We start from the raw sequence: 17500 nt of genomic DNA, 5'->3' as shown, positions 1-17500 counted from the left end.
ACACACACACACGCACGCACACACACACACACGCACGCACGCACGCACGCACGCACGCACGGACACCCCCCCCCCTCAGCAGCAGTGTGGGTACTGTCTTGGCAGAAGGCCTCCGGGCCGCGGTGACTTCACCCCGAGCCAAAGTGGCGAGCAGTGGGAAATAACCTAATCTGATTGGCTGACTGGCCGGCTGGCTGGGCTGGGTGTTATCGGGTGCCATTGGGGGATCATCTCATGGCAAGCACACTGTGTGGGTCTTTAATCAGGGCTGGTTAACAAGCACTCTAACTAAGCTGCTACGTGCACACACACACACACACACACACACACACACACACACACACACACACACACACACACACACACACACACCAAGCCCTCACGATAACATGAGCTGCCTGGGAGTCAAACGTAATCCCATTGTTTTTTTTTCACAGTCAGACCCAACACAATTATGAATAGAGTTATCAGTGTCAGAGTTATTCAATTCCACTGAAGATTTGAATGCAGAGATACACAGACGGCGTGGACTTATCGGGTCATGGCTGAACGAAGGGGAGGGCGCGCCGCGACCACGGCGACACCCCCAGCAAGCGCGTGCGTTACAGCGCAAGACTTTTTTTTCTTATCGCGGCGGCACCGAGGTCTTGGAGGGGAAGTTCCTCTTTGTAGGAGCGTAGCCTCGCTGGGAAATCCGCCGGCGCGCTCTTATCTCGGGTCCCCGTCCTCCATCTTTCAGTCCCGCTAACCCTTCCCGCCGTCGTCCCGCCAGATCACGCCGCTGCGAGGGCCTCGCGAGGGCGGCACCCTGGTCACCATCCGTGGGGAGAACCTGGGGCTGAGCTTCCAGGAGATCCAGAACAACGTGAAGGTGGCCGAGGTGGACTGCACCCCCGTGCCCGAGGGCTACATCCCGGCAGAACAGTGAGTCCCTGGGCCTGTGGTCATGTGACTCGGCGCGAGCCTGAGGGCGTGAGGCCGAGCCGTGAACGCACGCCACGCGCGGGGGGGGGGGGGCACACTGTCACTCAGCCATCAGAACAGCTGTGGAGGGAGGGGGGGGGGGGGGGTGGAGCCAGGCTGAGGTCATGACTTTTCTCAGTTTGATCTAGGTGGGTTTATGGAGGATCATGACAAAGACTCCACCAAAGACCAGGTACATCAAGTTCATCACACACACACGCACGCACGTACACATGCACGCACACATGCACGGCACACGCACACACTCACACAAACACACACACACATACACACACACACACTATGCACACAGTTACGCCCCCCCCACACACACACACCCTATCAAGTGCCCTCTGGTGACCCCAGGCTCAGTCAGTGCTCCAGTGAGATCTTAGACTGTGTACCATGGTCTTGCTCAAATAGCAGAGCTTTATCAGAGCCCATCTAATCCCAGGTTAAGACTCATATATAATAATGTAGTATTTGGCAGGGATTTGAAGCCCCATGCTGCCAGTTCAGAGAGAAGAGGGAAAAAACCTATCATTATTCACATGACCTTAAAAAGCACTCTCTGTTTGCTAGCTCAGCATTCTTTATAGAAAGTGCTGGCATCTCGTTTTATAACTTTAGGAGTGAGGCTTGTTGATAAGTTACTTTCAGAAGTTGGGAGATAATTTAATGGCTGGCACCTGTCAGGCAGTAATGGCTGTCAGGCTGTAAAGTGTGTGTGTGTGTGTGTGTGTGTGTGTGTGTGTATGTGTGTGTGCGTGTGTGTGTGTGTGTGTGTGCGTGTGTGTGTGTGCATGAACATGATGCATGGTTTCTACACGTAGCCTGTATGTCCTGCGCCCAACACTCCCGCACTGTGCTCTCTCAGGATCGTGTGTGAGATGGGCAAGGCGGAGAAGAGCCAGTTTGCCGGGAACGTCCAGGTGTGTGTGGGGATCGGAGAGTGCAAGCCGGAGTTCACGGCCAAATCCTCCAAGTACTACTACTTTGTGGTGAGTGGTGTGTTAGTTCTCTCTTTATTCTCAGCATGCTGCGCAGACGCTGATCTGGGTTAGACATGAAAGCACCGGCCGTGACATATGGAGGGAGTTATTTCAAAACTGCATCACTCTACGGTTTGTGAAACAGACCACATTTAGAGCACCACAAAGGGCAGTACAACTCAAATAGACGGTGAGCTAGGTTTCTCATGCTTCTCACGTAGTCATATGCCCTAAATCCAAATCCACTCAGTTCACCTCAAAATCGAGCTATATAGTTAATGCGTCATTTCTCTGGCCCTGGGCATGTAAGGCTATGCCACTTATGTACTCACAAAGAGACCCACTCAGCACTCAGTGCTGGACCTGCAGCAGCTCTGTGGCTGGCCCTAATCAGTCCCGTAGTGAAAGTAGACCAAATATGGCAGTAAAATTACCTTTTAAAGGAGCAGTGTGTAGAATTTTGTGTCAGAATTGAGTGTAGATTTGGCAGACATGGAATATAATATTCCGAAGTATGTTTTGATGACTATATATAATGTTTATCTGTATAATCCCATGAAAATAAGAATCATGTTTTCCCGTTACCTTAGAATGAGGTCTTTATATCTGCATAGGGAGCGTCTTCTTCCACGGAGCCCGCCATGTTGCACCACCGTTGTTTCTACGGTAGCCCTTAGAAGGACAAAAAGGCTCTAGAGGACGCTTTTCTAAACACGTTGTGAACGCACTGCGCATGAAGAACTATTTCATGTTATGAGAAATTTTGAGAAATGGAGGATCGTAGTTATAATTTACCACAAGAAAATTCAAGGGAGTGTGAATCCTCATCGGCAAAACCGAGAAAACAGGAATCGAAACGAAATCAGGACAGGCGACATCGGAAAACCAGGATTAACACCGGTGCTGCCTTTCCCAAACGGAAATTGCTGATGAAGGACAAATGGCTTTCAGAGTGACGCCGAAGTTGCAAGTTTTCTGCTGGACTGGTACAGTAATTTAGCCTACTTATGTTTTTTTTAGCCAATCAATACTAGCTTGCTATCATGCCAGTGGTGTAATGTTAAGCCTGCAGTATACTTGCTTTAAACCACACGTACGTATACAAAAGATGGCTACCATGCATCTCCTGCTTTCCTTTGGAGCGTTGGCTGTGGTTGGCTGTGCAGGTCCTCAGAGATTTACGTGGCACAAAATATGTGCTTGTCTACATGTATGCGTTGTTAAACAGCAAGTATACTGCGGGCTTTAGTGGTGATTGAAGTGGGTATACTTGACAGCAAATATTCTGAAATTGTTGGGCACTTATGTTCTTGATGTTGATGGGTTTAGCTATAACATGCCCATTGGAATACACAAGTAACCCTTTCCCTGTGTCGAATCCGATGCTGAAAAAGATCTACTGTACTGTAATTCCTATCAGCTAACGTTAGCCATGTAGACATGTTTTCACGGTGGCTATCTTGATAGGTAGTTAAGTTAGCTCTATTAGACAACCAGTTTTTGTTAACTACTGTAGCTATCCCGGTAGCCAGGTAGTAGGCTGTAATTGTCAGTGATAGCTGACCCTAGAAAGTGCTGGAGGTGCGACCAACTGAGAAAGTTTTGTTAGTCTGGAGCAGGGTATCTCAACCAGAGGTCCAAAGACCTCTAGTGGTCCTTGGCGTAATTACAGGGGGTCCATGGGAAAGTGTCATAGGCTGATTATAAAATCACATAGGCCGATGCGTGACCTGTGACCTTAACCTCTCCAGATAACGAGGCTGATTGACCTGACGCCCAGCCGAGGGCCCGTTTCCGGGGGAACCGTTGTCACCATCACTGGTAGGCAACTGGATTCCGGGCGCAGCATCTCAATCATGTTCAACGACCAGAAGTGCACTGACATTACCCTTGACAGGTGAGTAGTTCTGGCCTCCGACACCCACGCCACCAATCAGATCCCAGATGACACACCCCTGACATCCATAAGAACGCATTCTCTGAGTCACTGCAGAGTCTTATCAGTTGGGTTGTCATATTGAACCAGAGACCATAGGCACATTAACCTCAGATCCCTAATCAATAACCTCTACACCAATCAGGTGTGTGTCTCTGCTTCTGCCACTGCCACAACCAATGACAAGAGACATAATGGTGGAATTCATCTGTGTGCTGGTGGAAGGAGAGTCTACAAGCAAAACTGTTCACTTTAGACTTTAAAGACCCTGTCCTCGACTCAAATTGAGTCGCTGTTGATATGTAGGCTACCTGTTGTGCCCAGAGATGCCCAGAGAGTAGTGTACGTTCCTGTAATGGACGGTGGAAAGTGGAATCCTTTGACGTAAACCCGCACTGTCTCCACCACAGACGCGACGGCAGATGGATCACGTGCCGCACGCCTGCCTCGCTGCACGGCTACGGCAACGTCAACGTGTCGTTGAGCGTGGACAAGGCCGTCATCCGCAACAAGAAGCTGAAGTTTGAGTACGTAGAAGACCCCATCATCACCAAGCTGGAGCCTGAGTGGAGCATCTTCAGGTAACAGGAGTCAATCGTAGTCCTGGATACTGTGCAGTGAGGGGTGGTTGGAACCAGTTGGAGTGGAGGTTGATAGGGGGACTTGACGAAGTTTGACGAGAATTTGCAAGCTAAGCTAAGTTTGTCCACGACACAGCTCCACTGTACTGTTATGGCTTCTTATATACTAAATATATGTGTATTGTTGTGGGGGAGGTGGGTTGGGGTGTCGTTGAGGATTATTTAAAATAGGCCAGGGGTCCAGAGCTCTAAAGGTTTGAGAACCACTGATCCCTATCCCTGGATATGCGACTGTCATGTAGCACTTACAGTATGCCTGATGTATAAAACGTGATGTGGTTAATCACAGCCATGAGCATCTGAATATCATAAGTACACATTTTTACACATATGCCTTCATGTTGTGCCTCAACAGACTGATACTTGAAGTGATTGGAATCGCCGAGACTGCATCACAAGCCTGGCCACAAGGACCGTCCTTATGAGCTTCAATCTGGCTGTGATCAGGCAGCTGTTCTCCCAGGCCCACGGGTCCTCTGGGAAGATGACATCATAGGTGTCAGAGCCTCAATATGAGGACTGCTACACTTGTGATCCTGCCGGTGGATAAATGTGATAACATATCCATGTACTGTAATTCGTATATCATTGCAATAAATAAATATAGCATGTACATCAGATGATCATCTTTTATTCATTACTTGTTGCACTTTGAATTCAAATTCCAATGGAACATTACAAATGTACATAATAGACTATACATTTGGATATTATATAAACTTTTTTTTAAATTGTAGATTAAATAATATAAATATAGAAACAATTTCGAAGAACAAGAACAATGTTTGTGCATTTAAATAGCATTACAGTAAGTTTGATCAGTGGTGTAGTGGTAACTGTAGTGGGTATACTATAGCAGCACATTCCGAAATTGTCCAGTTTTATGAGAAGTGGTATAATCCGTGTCCGTGGATAAAGAAGTGTGTATACCCTCGACTACAGTACTGCGTTTGATGCCTTGACAATAAATGCAAGGGTACATTTGTGGCACTGCATGGACATGCCAGAGGGCCGGGAAGGAAACTCAGATGTCATATCCTCTGGGATTAGGGAACCGAACCCCTGAACCTCCAAATACTACAGCTGGGCATGACAAGTGAGTTTCCCTGGTCTGAAGAGCCTGCTCCTCCAGGCTCATCTCTTGAAGAAGTCTGAAGAAATAAACTGAAAAAGACAGATAAGGCTTTATCTGATTCTGATCTGATCCTGATAAGTTGCATGATATTATGTTGGGGACACATCAAAATACAATACCTTGCTAGTCAAGCACATACAGTAGTTACTACTGTTGCTACTAGTTGCTACTAGTAGTTGCTACTGTATGATGTACTGTATGTAAATACCTCTTTGTTTTGGTGGTGTTCATATCACGCACCATTCGCAGACCAAATAGGAGTATAAAAAAGTATATAAATGCAAACCTCTGTTACTTCTCTACGGTCCCTTAGGAAGGATTCCACTCCGCTGTCTCTCTTGAAGCTGCTGTGGTGACCTTAGCTCTCCTGTCCTCCACCAGACCTTCACAAACCAAGTTGGAAAGGGAGGGGTGCGAGGGGGGGTCCAACCACACCACTAGATGCCACTAAAAATCCCACACTGTATCTTTAACACACACACACACACACACACACAAACAACTCCTGAGTTTATATTTGCTCCCTCAGCACTTTGATCCCATGTTCACTGCACACTTCATCACAGGCAAAGAGCCCATCTCAACCCCACAGACTGAAATACAGCCTAATCGTTCCTATTATGTGCTCACTTTATGCAGCGTTATCAATTAAATTGATAACGCTGCATAAAGTGAGCACGCATGAGCATTAATGGGAGGTTTATTTCTCTATGGACCCTTGTAACAGGATTATATGACAGGTTAGGGGAAATGTCACACCACTGCAGGCTGATTAAAAGATCACAAGAAGGCAAATGAACTGGAGCGGATTTATACCTCAAATCCTTCTCCTTAGCTGGATTCCGATTCTCTCTTTGCAGCGTGATTGTCGGTTTTATGTATTTTGATGCCTCTGATTGGCCGATTTCTGACCTTTGACCTTAACTCCCCAGGTACCGAGGCTGCTCCACTTAAAGCCCAACCGAGGACCCGTTTCCGGAGGAACCGTCGTCAACATCACCGGTAGCAACCTGGACGCCGGGAGCAACGTCTCAATCATGTTCAAGGACCAGAAGTGCACCTATCACAGGTGGGTAGTTACGGCCTCTGACGCCCACGCCTCCAATCAGATCCCAGATGACACACGCCTGACATCCATAAGAACGCGTTCTCTGAGTCACTGCCGATTCTATGTGTCGGGTTGTCATAGTGAACCAGAGAAATCCATTGGAACATTAAGACCTCAGATCTTTAATCAATAACCTCAGGTCTGTGTCTCTGCTTCTGCGACTGGCAAGACCAATGACAAGAGACCTAATGGTGGAATTCATCTGTGTGCTGGTGGAGGGAGAGTTAACAAGCAATACTGTTCACTTTAGACTTTAAAGTCCCTGTCCTCGACTCAAATGGATGACAGTGCCGTTGATACTTACCCGTCTTAGTGGTGCCCGGAGATGCCCAGAGAAAAGTGCATGTTCCACTAATGTAGCATTATGGTACAACTGAACCCTCTGTAGCATTATGGTACAACTGAACCCTCTGTAGCATTATGGTACAACTGAACCCTCTGTAGCATTATGGTACAACTGAACCCTCTGTAAACGCTCTACCACCACAGACGCGGCGGCACGTGGATCACGTGTCACTCACACGCCTCGCTGCACGGCTACGGCAACATCACCGTGTCAGTGAGCGTGGACAAGGCAATCCTCCACAACAAGGAGCTGAAGTTTGAGTACGTAGAAGACCCCATCATCACCAAGCTGGAGCCTGAGTGGAGCATCTTCAGGTAACAGGAGCCAATCGCAGGCCTGGATACTGTGCAGTGAGGGGTGGTTGGAACCAGTTAGACTGGAGTTTGACAGGGGGACTTGACGAAGTTTGACGAGAATGTGCGAGCTATGCCAAGTGTGTCCACGACACAGCCGCTCCGTGTCCATTCATATTCCGATTCATAATGAATTAATTAATGTGTGTGTTCTCAACCTTGTTCCTCCTCCTCTTGTGTGGCAGCGGACACACACCCATAACAGTGACCGGGACCAACCTGGACATCATCCAGAGCCCCCTCATCAGAGCCAAGTACCACGACCGAGAGACGGTCAATGTGAGTAGGCCGCAACTCCACACCCCCCTGGGCCCGGACACGGTCAGTCAGTAGCCAGCGGTCAGTAGGACCCAGGAGACCCCTCCCCACACACACACACACACACACCTCCCCTCCAGTGTAATCAACCCCCCCCAGAGCAAATGAGTCAGCTATGTTTCCAAGTCTGAAGAAGCTGATTGTTTCAGGTGACTATAATAGGACCCAAGAATGTACCCAGAGAAAGAGAGAGACATGGTGGAGACGGATATGACCAACCACAGAGGGAGGGAGAGAGGGAGTGAAGGAAAAATAACTGAGAAAGAGAGAGTGAGGGAAGTTATGATCAATGTTCCTAAACAGAGACTGCTCTGTGTCTGTGTCTCCCCGTCCTCATAACATCGTTTCGATGCAGCTAGGGCATAAATCCACACAGAAGAAGGGCCTATCAGGTTCCTTACCTCAGATGACTCTGCACAGCCCCACGGGAGAACACAGGGTCCCGAGATCGGATTGAAAGTGACTGTGTGTGTGTGTGTGTGTGTGTGTGTGTGTGTGTGTGTGTGTGTGTGTGTGTGTGTGTGTGTGTGTGTGTGTGTGTGTGTGTGTGTGTGTGTGTGTGTGTGTGTTTGTGTGTGTGTGTGTGGCGGGTAAATAAACCGTAACGCTATCTCCTTTTCCCCTCTCAACTAGCGCTACGTTTCAAATCTGTGGCTCAGACATGGTTAGCCACCGAGCATTGTGGCTGGAAGTATGGGGCAGTGTGTTTATCATGAAGCCACACCACTCAAACCCCCCCCCCCCCGAGTTAATTTGATGTCCCGGCTTCTTTATTTCTCTCTTATTTCTGGTGGAACTGGTTCTTTCCTGGCTATAGCCTACTCCAGGTTACACCAGGATACACCAGGGAACAGAGGCGCACTACAGGGGGAGCTACTAGGAGGTTATTAGCGCTACCTTGAAGAAAGAGAGGTGTCCACCCTGTTAAGGGCCAGCACAAACTTTAAAAATGTATCTCTAACAGCTCATAGCTCATAGTTTCTCTCTCAAATGTTTGTGTTACGATTACTTTCTAAGAAGAGGAGCTCTGTCCACAGAGGTTTGACACGGGGTCCGAACCCCTGCGGGATTTGTCAGTTCCGATGTTCCCTCTATGGTAAGGAACCAATTAAAACGACAGGTTCGCCCCGCTGGAGGGAGGCATCCGCTCGAGTCTGGCAACTGCTAGGCAGAGGTTACCGTGGTGATGTGAAATGCCTCAGCGAGCTGGTTGGTGGAGGTTTTTGAGAGGCCCCTCGCGGGGTGTCATGTCATCTGCCACCTACACCGTTGATTTGTAAGCTCCGTGACAAGAGACGGGAATGTAGACATAGCTGGAATACGGTAGGGCGGGCGAGCTTGACAATGACAGATTGGAAGAGCCGCTCTTTTTTTCGAACACGGAGAGACGAGAGAGAGAGAGAGAGAGAGAGAGAGAGAGAAATTGTCTGCAAAAGTCTGAGAAAAAAAATGAATTTGTTTGAAAAATACATGAGTGTGACTAACAGAGAGAGAGAGAGAAAGAGAAAGAGAGAGAGAAAGAGGGAGACAGAGAGAGAGAGAGAAAGAGATTGTATTGGTGAAAGAGAGTCTGGACAAATGGGAATGACAGTGTGCAAGTCATTGAGCGAGCTAGAGGCATAGATTGAAGTTGCGAGAACACTACAGAGATTCAGAGAGCGAATGACGCACAGGGGGAAGAAGACAGCTAAAGAGACAGAGAGAGAGAGAGAGAGAGAGAGAGAGAGAGAGAGAGAGAGTGAGAGAGTGAGCATGAGCCGGCAGACTGTGAGTGAGAGTCTTTTGGAGGGAAATGAAGGTGAACAGGGACCAAGTTATCTCCACCGAGACACACATCAAAGAACCATTGTGCCCGGGAGAGAGGAGAGGCACTGGCTCTCCAACTGCCGCTGGTCTGAGGCCCCGGTCGCGGGAGGACACTCACACGGGCAGGACGCCCTATGGCTGGGGGGCGGCCATTTTGCATAGATTAGATCCTGTGCATCTCTCCCTGGCTCAGACTGAAATGTGATCAGGAGGGATGTTGTGATGACAGGCCACAGATGGGCCGAGTGTTTTTCAGAGACTGAGCTGATGTATATATCTTCACCCCCCCAGACATGCGAGGTGCTGAGCCCCACCTCCATGCTGTGCCAGGCGCCCGAGCTGCCCATCAGCCTGGGCCGACAGCGCGAGGAGCCCGAGCCGCCGGACGAGTTTGGCTTCATCCTGGACGACGTTCAGGCGGTGCTGGCCCTCAACACCACCAGCTTCATCTACTACCCCAACCCAGAGTTCGAGGCCCTCAGCGTGTCCGGGGTTCTGGAGCTCAAGCCCGGCTCCCCCATCATACTGAAGGTGAGGTGGGGGTACATGTACTCTCTCTCTCTCTCTCTCTTTCTCTCTCTCTCTCTCAGTTCAATTCAATTTCATTTAAATTTGCATTATTGGCATTACAAATTGTTCATCTGTTGCCAAAGATTTTGATACATTAAAGTGTATACAATCTCTCTCTCTCTCTCTCTGTCTCTCACACACACACACACACACACACACGCACCCACACACACACACAGTGTTTATATAGAGGAAGTTTCTCATATTACACCCTCTCAGCATACTCATTTATCAATAAGTATTGATCGGTGTTCATTAGAAGTGAAATATCTGTAAGTCTTTGTTAATGTCCATATATGATTGATATTTATGTGCTTGAAACCAAGGGTCAGACAGCTCAGTCAATATGCTCAGATGAACCTTCTCATATCACATGTCCATTTATTGATTGTCATTTAAAAACTATTGAACAAGCCCACTGTTTGTTTATGCACTTCATATTGCTCTGTTACTTTCAATATTACTCTCTGTCATTTGAATGAGAATTGTAAAAAATGTAATCAATCGAATATTGTCTATCGATCTTGCCTCTTAGGGGAGGAACTTTCTCCCTCTCACCAATAGCGGTAACGGGAGGCTGAACTACACCGTCCTGATTGGAGAGGAGCCGTGCACGTTAACCGTGTCGGACACCCAGCTGCTGTGTGAGTCGCCCCTGCTGACCGGACGCCACAAGGTCCTGGTGAGTGTGCCATGAACACACACACACACACACACACACACACACACACACACACAGAAAGAGTCATACATGCATACGGACACACACACACACACACACACACACACACACACACACACAGACACAAATGCAGACAGAATGGGCCACGTGTTTGAGTGACTGACAGACAGACTGACCAACAGTAGACAGTAGACTAACTCTATGACAGACTGACAGACACTGTGTTCCCTGTTCTTCTGGACCAGAGTCAGACAACAGCCTAATCCAATCACTCCCCCCTCCCAACAACAGACAAAAGAACATAACAAATAACTGTTTGATAAGAGATATTAGGCCTGGAACAAACTCAATAATGGCTCCATTTGCGGTTTGGAGAGGGCCTGGACGCTTCCTGCTCCACGGACCACCTGGACCAATGAGTGATGAGCAGCAGGGCAAGACCACCAGACAGATACTGTAGATGTATTACGGTAGTCGAAGGCGGCCCGGACAAACACACAGCTGCTAATAGTGCTCACGAGACACAGGAAAACCATTTCCTCCCTGTTGATTCACTAGTGGTTTTTTTGTTTTTTTTTGGTCCGTAAAATCAACCGAGTTTGATTTTGGTCTCGTGGGTTTGGGTTCATTCCAGCTCGTCCTTCATAGCGCGACTTTCCACTTTTAACTCGGTTATTGACAATTCAGTTTTGGGACATGGATCATTAATGAGATTTATGGTGGTATCATTCATTTTCTCTTGGTGCTGAACAGGGTATACAGTACGAACATTGAACTATTGATAACCACTGACATCACTTCTAGATAGATAGATAGATAGATAGATAGATAGATAGATAGACAGACAGACAGACAGACAGACAGACAGACAGACAGACAGACAGACAGACAGACAGATCATGTTTATTGTGCTCAATGAGGAAACACTTTTCCCCAAATAAACAAAACGGGTCACACACATATAGTTCCACCACCTGTACATACATATGCTAGTACACAAATGACAACAACAATAGCATACCCGTTGCGTAGCTGTTGTTCTGTGTTAGCGTGTGCTTACAGTAACGACCCCGCTCCCTTCTCCTCTCCTCCTCCTCCCAGGCACGCGTGGGCGGGATCGAGTTCTCGCCGGGCATGGTCCACATCGCGTCGGACACCCCCCTGAGCAGCACGGCTATCATCGGCATCGCGGCGGCCGGCGCCCTGCTCATCCTCTTCATCGTGGTGGTGCTGATCGCCTACAAGCGCAAGTCCCGCGAGAGCGACCTCACACTCAAGCGGCTGCAGATGCAGATGGACAACCTGGAGTCGCGCGTGGCGCTGGAGTGTAAAGAGGGTGAGGGCTTGCCAGCCGGCGCGGTCAGGAGGAGGGGTCAGGTGCCAGACCTTAGCTCAGGCCCAGGGGCCTTCATGCATGCCCTTAGTCTCAACGCCAGACCCATGAGAGTTCTTTCGCTGATACACCAGTCCTGGCAATTCATTAGTTTCGCAGGAATCCCTGCGACACCAATCAGTATTCGCAATCAGGCGCTCCCACCCATAGATATGCCCCGCCCATCTAACCTGGGCTAGCGTCATCTCATTTATTTTGACGGCAAAGTGAATGGAGCGGGAAAGGACTGTTGTCTGGCATGAGCGAGCATGCGACTACAGGACTGAGAATGGCTAGCATGCCCCTAGAGACCTGGGTTCGCAACTGGTAATCGCCTGATTATTCTTGTCCCTTAACCAGTATTGATGTCTGTCTGTCTGTCTGTCTGTCTTTCTGTCTGTCTGTCTGTCTGTCTGTCTGTCTGTCTGTCTGTCTGTCTGTCTGTCTGTCTGTCTGTCCCCTCAGCGTTCGCAGAGCTCCAGACAGACATCCACGAGCTGACCAGCGACCTGGACGGCGTGGGCATCCCCTTCCTGGACTACCGCACGTACACCATGAGGGTCCTGTTCCCCGGCATCGAGGAGCACCCTGTGCTCAGGGACCTGGAGGTAGAGGGCCCCCGCTCACCACGCTCCGTAGGGCCCCCGCTCACTGCGCTCCGTAGGGCCCCCGCTCACTGCGCTCTGTAGGGCCCCCGCTCACCACGCTCCGTAGGGCCCCCGCTCACCGCGCTCCGTAGGGCCCCCGCTCACCACGCTCCGTAGGGCCCCCGCTCACCACGCTCTGTAGGGCCCCCGCTCACTGCGCTCTGTAGGGCCCCCGCTCACCACGCTCTGTAGGGCCCCCGCTCACTGCGCTCTGTAGGGCCCCCGCTCACTGCGCTCTGTAGGGCCCCCGCTCACTGCACTCCGTAGGGCCCCCGCTCACTGCGCTCCAGTGAAAATCGCGTCACCGTCACGCCGTTGTTATTAACAGTCAGAATCCAGGGACGTGATCTAATATGATCTGAATCTGATATGAATCTGTCAGGGGACTCTCCATCAAACTAGTTTTGAAAAAATAAATAGGAAAAATAACAAAGCAGATTAGTATCACAGTGGGTTACAGGTGAAATTGAATTGACGTGTCCGCCTCTGTCTTTTGTTTGTTGTTTACTCGTTATTGGTAAACAAAAACCGAGCATCTCTCTTTGGTCCAGACGAGACGGCGCTCATTTAACCGAGACGCCCCTCCAATCACAAGCGTTGGCGTGTTGATGATGCTAACTATCTGCGACACATCAGTTTTTCCCCGCAGCCATGCAGGCTAAATTAGAGAATATATTGGCGAGAGACGCCGCAAGTTATTTATCCCAGTGCGACGGTGATGGACAGTGATGATTGAAGGTCCCATCATTTCCCATCAAGCTGGGGGGCCCTCTTTCACAGGCGTGGGGCTGACTACTCTCCAGCCTGATGAGAATCCCCCAGTAATAAGCAATATTAATTAGGCTTTAATTGGTGTAAATGTCCGGCTATATGAGAAGTTTAATGTGAAATCAAAGCCTGATGAAAGAAGCAGTGAGCTTGTCTCTGGTTCCTGATGGCTGCTTAATTGTTATTGATGTGAGAGAGATGGTCGTACTGTAAAATGGTGGCCACGCAGCTCGGAGTGAGGACTGGATTAAAGATATGATTTGAAGCGTTTTAACAGTCTACTGTATGTAGGCTATAGACAGGATCTGCCGTATGAAATACATTTAGATTCAAATGGCTGATATTCTGATCTGATTCTGATTCTGAACAGGTCCTCTCTATCCTCCCTCTCTCATTCTCTCTCTCTCTCTGTCTCTCTCTCTCTCTCTCTCTCTCTCTCTCTCTCTCTCTCACATTTTCCATGCTGTCAGGCATTATGAAATCACACGACGGTTTTAACAATAGCTCCCTCCGAGGGTGAATGTCAGATTGCTGCATACCAGGGAAGGAGAATGTTCCGGTAAAAGAAACATACGCTCTGACAGATGCGCGTTTAGAGAGGCCTGGACTGCTGTACCCAACGTTCCTGACAGATCAAAAAATAGAATCTCCATAATGCCATCTATCTAAAAAATAAAATGGGTAGGGGGGAGGGGGGCACACCGACTGACGTTTAAACGACTCTGGGATGGTTTGAGCTCGAGTGAAGGGAATACAAGGCGCTTTAATTCAGTGTTTACTTGGCGGGAATGTTCACTGTGCCCCACTACACAATTACATAGCATAACATACAGTACAGTACAGTAAGCTCTCTGTCGGTTTCCACCCTTCACGGGCGCATCAGAGGGAATTAGTGCTAATAGTGTTATGATTATGTGTGTGTTTATTCACAGCCTACTAGCAAACAATAATATGTCATAACTGACTCTAAGACTTCAGTGTAACACTATAATCATCAAGACCTCACCTGCTGTGACCATCCGCCTCCACCAGCCTTTGCACTGCTTCTCTGAGCACCTGCTTTATTCACCTGATACTGATACACTGGGTGCATTAAGTAGCTGAGTGTTCAGTGAGTGAATGCTCACTCTGAGCGCTGAGCGATTATTTTCCCCACTTAACGGTCTGCTCTAACAGCGCTGAGTTGCTAGGAGACGAGAACTTTAATCACCACCTGTTGTGTTTCTGCCACTATAGCTAACGTAGGTCCAATACGTTACATTTTTTTGACCCTCTGAGAAATATTACAACGTTACAACGTTAGCTAACGTCTGCAAATTATCAAAATGTTATTTAAATGTAATGTTATTTATTTACCTTCACTTATACAACGAAGTTCTTCTTCGGTTACAAAAACCGATGCATTTATTTTGCCATCCGACAGGCGTACCAGCATCCTTTCGGCATCCATCTTTATTTTATTTTTTTGTTCAGTGATGATGATTATGATGTGGTGTTTGGCTCAAACAGATCATAGTTAAAAACTGCTCACTTGTGCCCTGAGCAGCTCAGTTAGAGTGTAATTGAGCAACTCGTTAAGTGAATTCTGATCACTGATCGCTGACTGAGCGCTCAGCTACTTAACGCACCCAATGATACATTGATGATGTTTAGAGGGAAGTATATCACTGCCTACTTAGTATATTAATTCAGCATTTGCTATGAGACTCATCAATCAACTGTTTAATACTTAGACATAATGTAGTACAGCTAGATATTACAATTTGAAAAAAAAATTGGATGCCATTCTGCTGTCACCTACTGTATAGTAATTTGAAGAAATTAGTTGACATTAGTTGGAAGACAATATTATTAAAACATGCTCGCAGTCGCAAACATGCAGTCTTAGTCACCAAGCAAGATCATAGGGTTAGCTAGCTAATTCATTAGGGGGCACTAGAAGAAACTTCAAATCTAAACTATTTGAATAATCCTATCCAGCAGTGTAATAACAGTCTTCTTAATGTGACGTTAAGGTTTATTCACTCAGACTCAGACGTTTTCTGGCACGACAGCTTCCCTTCAGTGGCTGGCTCACTAGGTGATGCTCTCCAGCCTCAACCAATCAAATTAGCGATCATCAAAGATTGACGAGGCCGGGAAGTAACAGGGATCTTGAGAGAGCTAACTCTCGGGTAAAAACAACAGAACTGACGTTTCAGATTTATCAAAATTATTGACGGGCAATAACACACCTACGCCTATACTGTATGTGTGTGTGTGTGTGTGTGTGTGTGTGTGTGTGTGTGTGTGTGTGCGTGTGTGCGTGTGTGTGTGTTAGAGGTCTGTGAGGGCCTGAAATGTTGGCCTTAGCCCAGTCCAAGCCTGTGGCATTCTAGCCCGGCTCTACACTACCCCGACAAGTTAAGCAATTACTCAGTCGACTTAAGCTTGAAGGCAATATCACTACACACAGCTATAGTACAGTACATTAGCCTACGACTAAAAATACACAATGCAATAACGGAGAATTCCATTCTCTTGGAAAATGAATCAGGCGAAACAGGAACGATCAAGTTGAAAATGTAATGAGCTACAGTAATACAGTACAAATACCGTGTGCATAGAGGTAATAACAAAATAACAAAAAATAAGATCTTCCTAGCCAACAATTAGTCTGCATGCCGACAAACTGAAACATAATGTCAGATTCACCAGTTCGCTGTTAGATGAGCGTTTGCGTTGAATAGCCTTAACATTCATCACAAATCTTCGGCAACCGGTTAAATCAAAAGACAATCACAGGCAAAACTATTTACAATTAATTCCAGCTCAAGGAGTCAACTCCCTGTAAATGTAATCTATACTGCCATATCCTCAAACCCTGATTCTAGCCATGACCCTCCCTCTTAAGCACCTATTATATTTTCAGTTTGCTATTCTTGCACTTGGCCTTCAGCACAAGATTACGCTCTTAGTCACTTGCTTTAGAAAGGAGCTCTGGCAAGGGGTAGTACAGGTACATTGGCTTTCCTGCGTTAAATGCAATCATTGTAAGTCACTTTGGATAAAAGTGTCAGCTAAATGACGTTAATGTAATGTAAGGTAACCATGAGAGCGTGTGTTGAACCCCAGGTGCCGGGCTACAGGCAGGAGCAGGTGGAGAAAGGTCTGAAGCTCTTCGGACAGCTCATCAACAACAAGGTCTTCCTGCTCTCCTTCATCCGCACGCTGGAGGCGCAGCGCGGCTTCTCCATGCGCGACCGCGGCAACGTGGCGTCGCTCATCATGACGGTGCTGCAGAGCAAGCTGGAGTACGCCACCGACGTGCTCAAGCACCTCCTCTCCGACCTCATCGACCGCAACCTGGAGAGCAAGAACCACCCCAAGCTGCTGCTGCGCAGGTAGGCCCGACGGATGGCCCGAAACACTGCCGTGTGTCTCTCCTGCCCTCTTTCGTCTCATTAGGAGAGGCCTGTCTGCGCCCCTCGGTGTCTGAGGAATGTGCAGTGTGACTGTCAGTTTAAGCAGCGTGCCTCCCTCCCCTCACCCCACGCAAACAGGCGATTTTTCCATTTATTATATTCAAAAATACATTTATAAATAACAGATTGCAGCACGTTAGTCTATTTTACAACAGGGTTCTTCTTGTTCTTTCAAGTTGAAGACCAGCGGACCCCATAGCTGCTGTTTTGCATCGGCTAATGGGGGATCCTAATAAAATCCTAAATCCTCCCATTTGAATAGAAACACCCAGTGATGAGGTAACAGCATCTCTCCTGATGTGGTAGTCAGATCAGCCCAGCCTTGGCGTGTAGGATTACCTTCCGTGACATTGAAGCGCTCGCTTTGTCTCTGAAAAAAAACCATGGTGCTCTGACACG

The 17500-nt window shown here is 48.0% G+C and overlaps 1 protein-coding gene across 4 annotated transcripts in view; it reads left to right on the top strand.

Moving 5' to 3' along the window:
* plxna4 (plexin A4) overlaps window positions 1-17500 on the top strand; it is a 270310-nt gene that overhangs the window by 215535 nt on the left and 37275 nt on the right. For 3 of the 4 annotated variants that reach the window (XM_084448066.1, XM_084448067.1, XM_084448065.1), the window contains exons 13-17: window positions 773-924; window positions 1841-1964; window positions 3707-3852; window positions 4302-4472; window positions 4888-5160. In XM_084448066.1, coding sequence (XP_084304192.1) covers window positions 773-924; window positions 1841-1964; window positions 3707-3852; window positions 4302-4472; window positions 4888-4957 — 663 coding nt within the window. In that variant the 3' untranslated portion in view covers window positions 4958-5160. Of the gene's footprint in view, window positions 1-772; window positions 925-1840; window positions 1965-3706; window positions 3853-4301; window positions 4473-4887; window positions 5161-6599; window positions 6737-7264; window positions 7436-7659; window positions 7754-9889; window positions 10130-10703; window positions 10851-11951; window positions 12187-12687; window positions 12831-16751; window positions 17021-17500 lie in introns of those variants that run through there. The other variant, XM_084448068.1, reaches the window with a different exon arrangement.

This window comes from Borostomias antarcticus (assembly GCF_949987555.1).
Source record: "Borostomias antarcticus genome assembly, chromosome: 13".
In the NCBI taxonomy this organism is placed as follows: Eukaryota; Metazoa; Chordata; class Actinopteri; order Stomiiformes; family Stomiidae; genus Borostomias; species Borostomias antarcticus.
The sequence above is the reverse complement of the archived record's forward strand: the minus strand, read 5'-3'. Positions and strand labels throughout refer to the sequence as shown.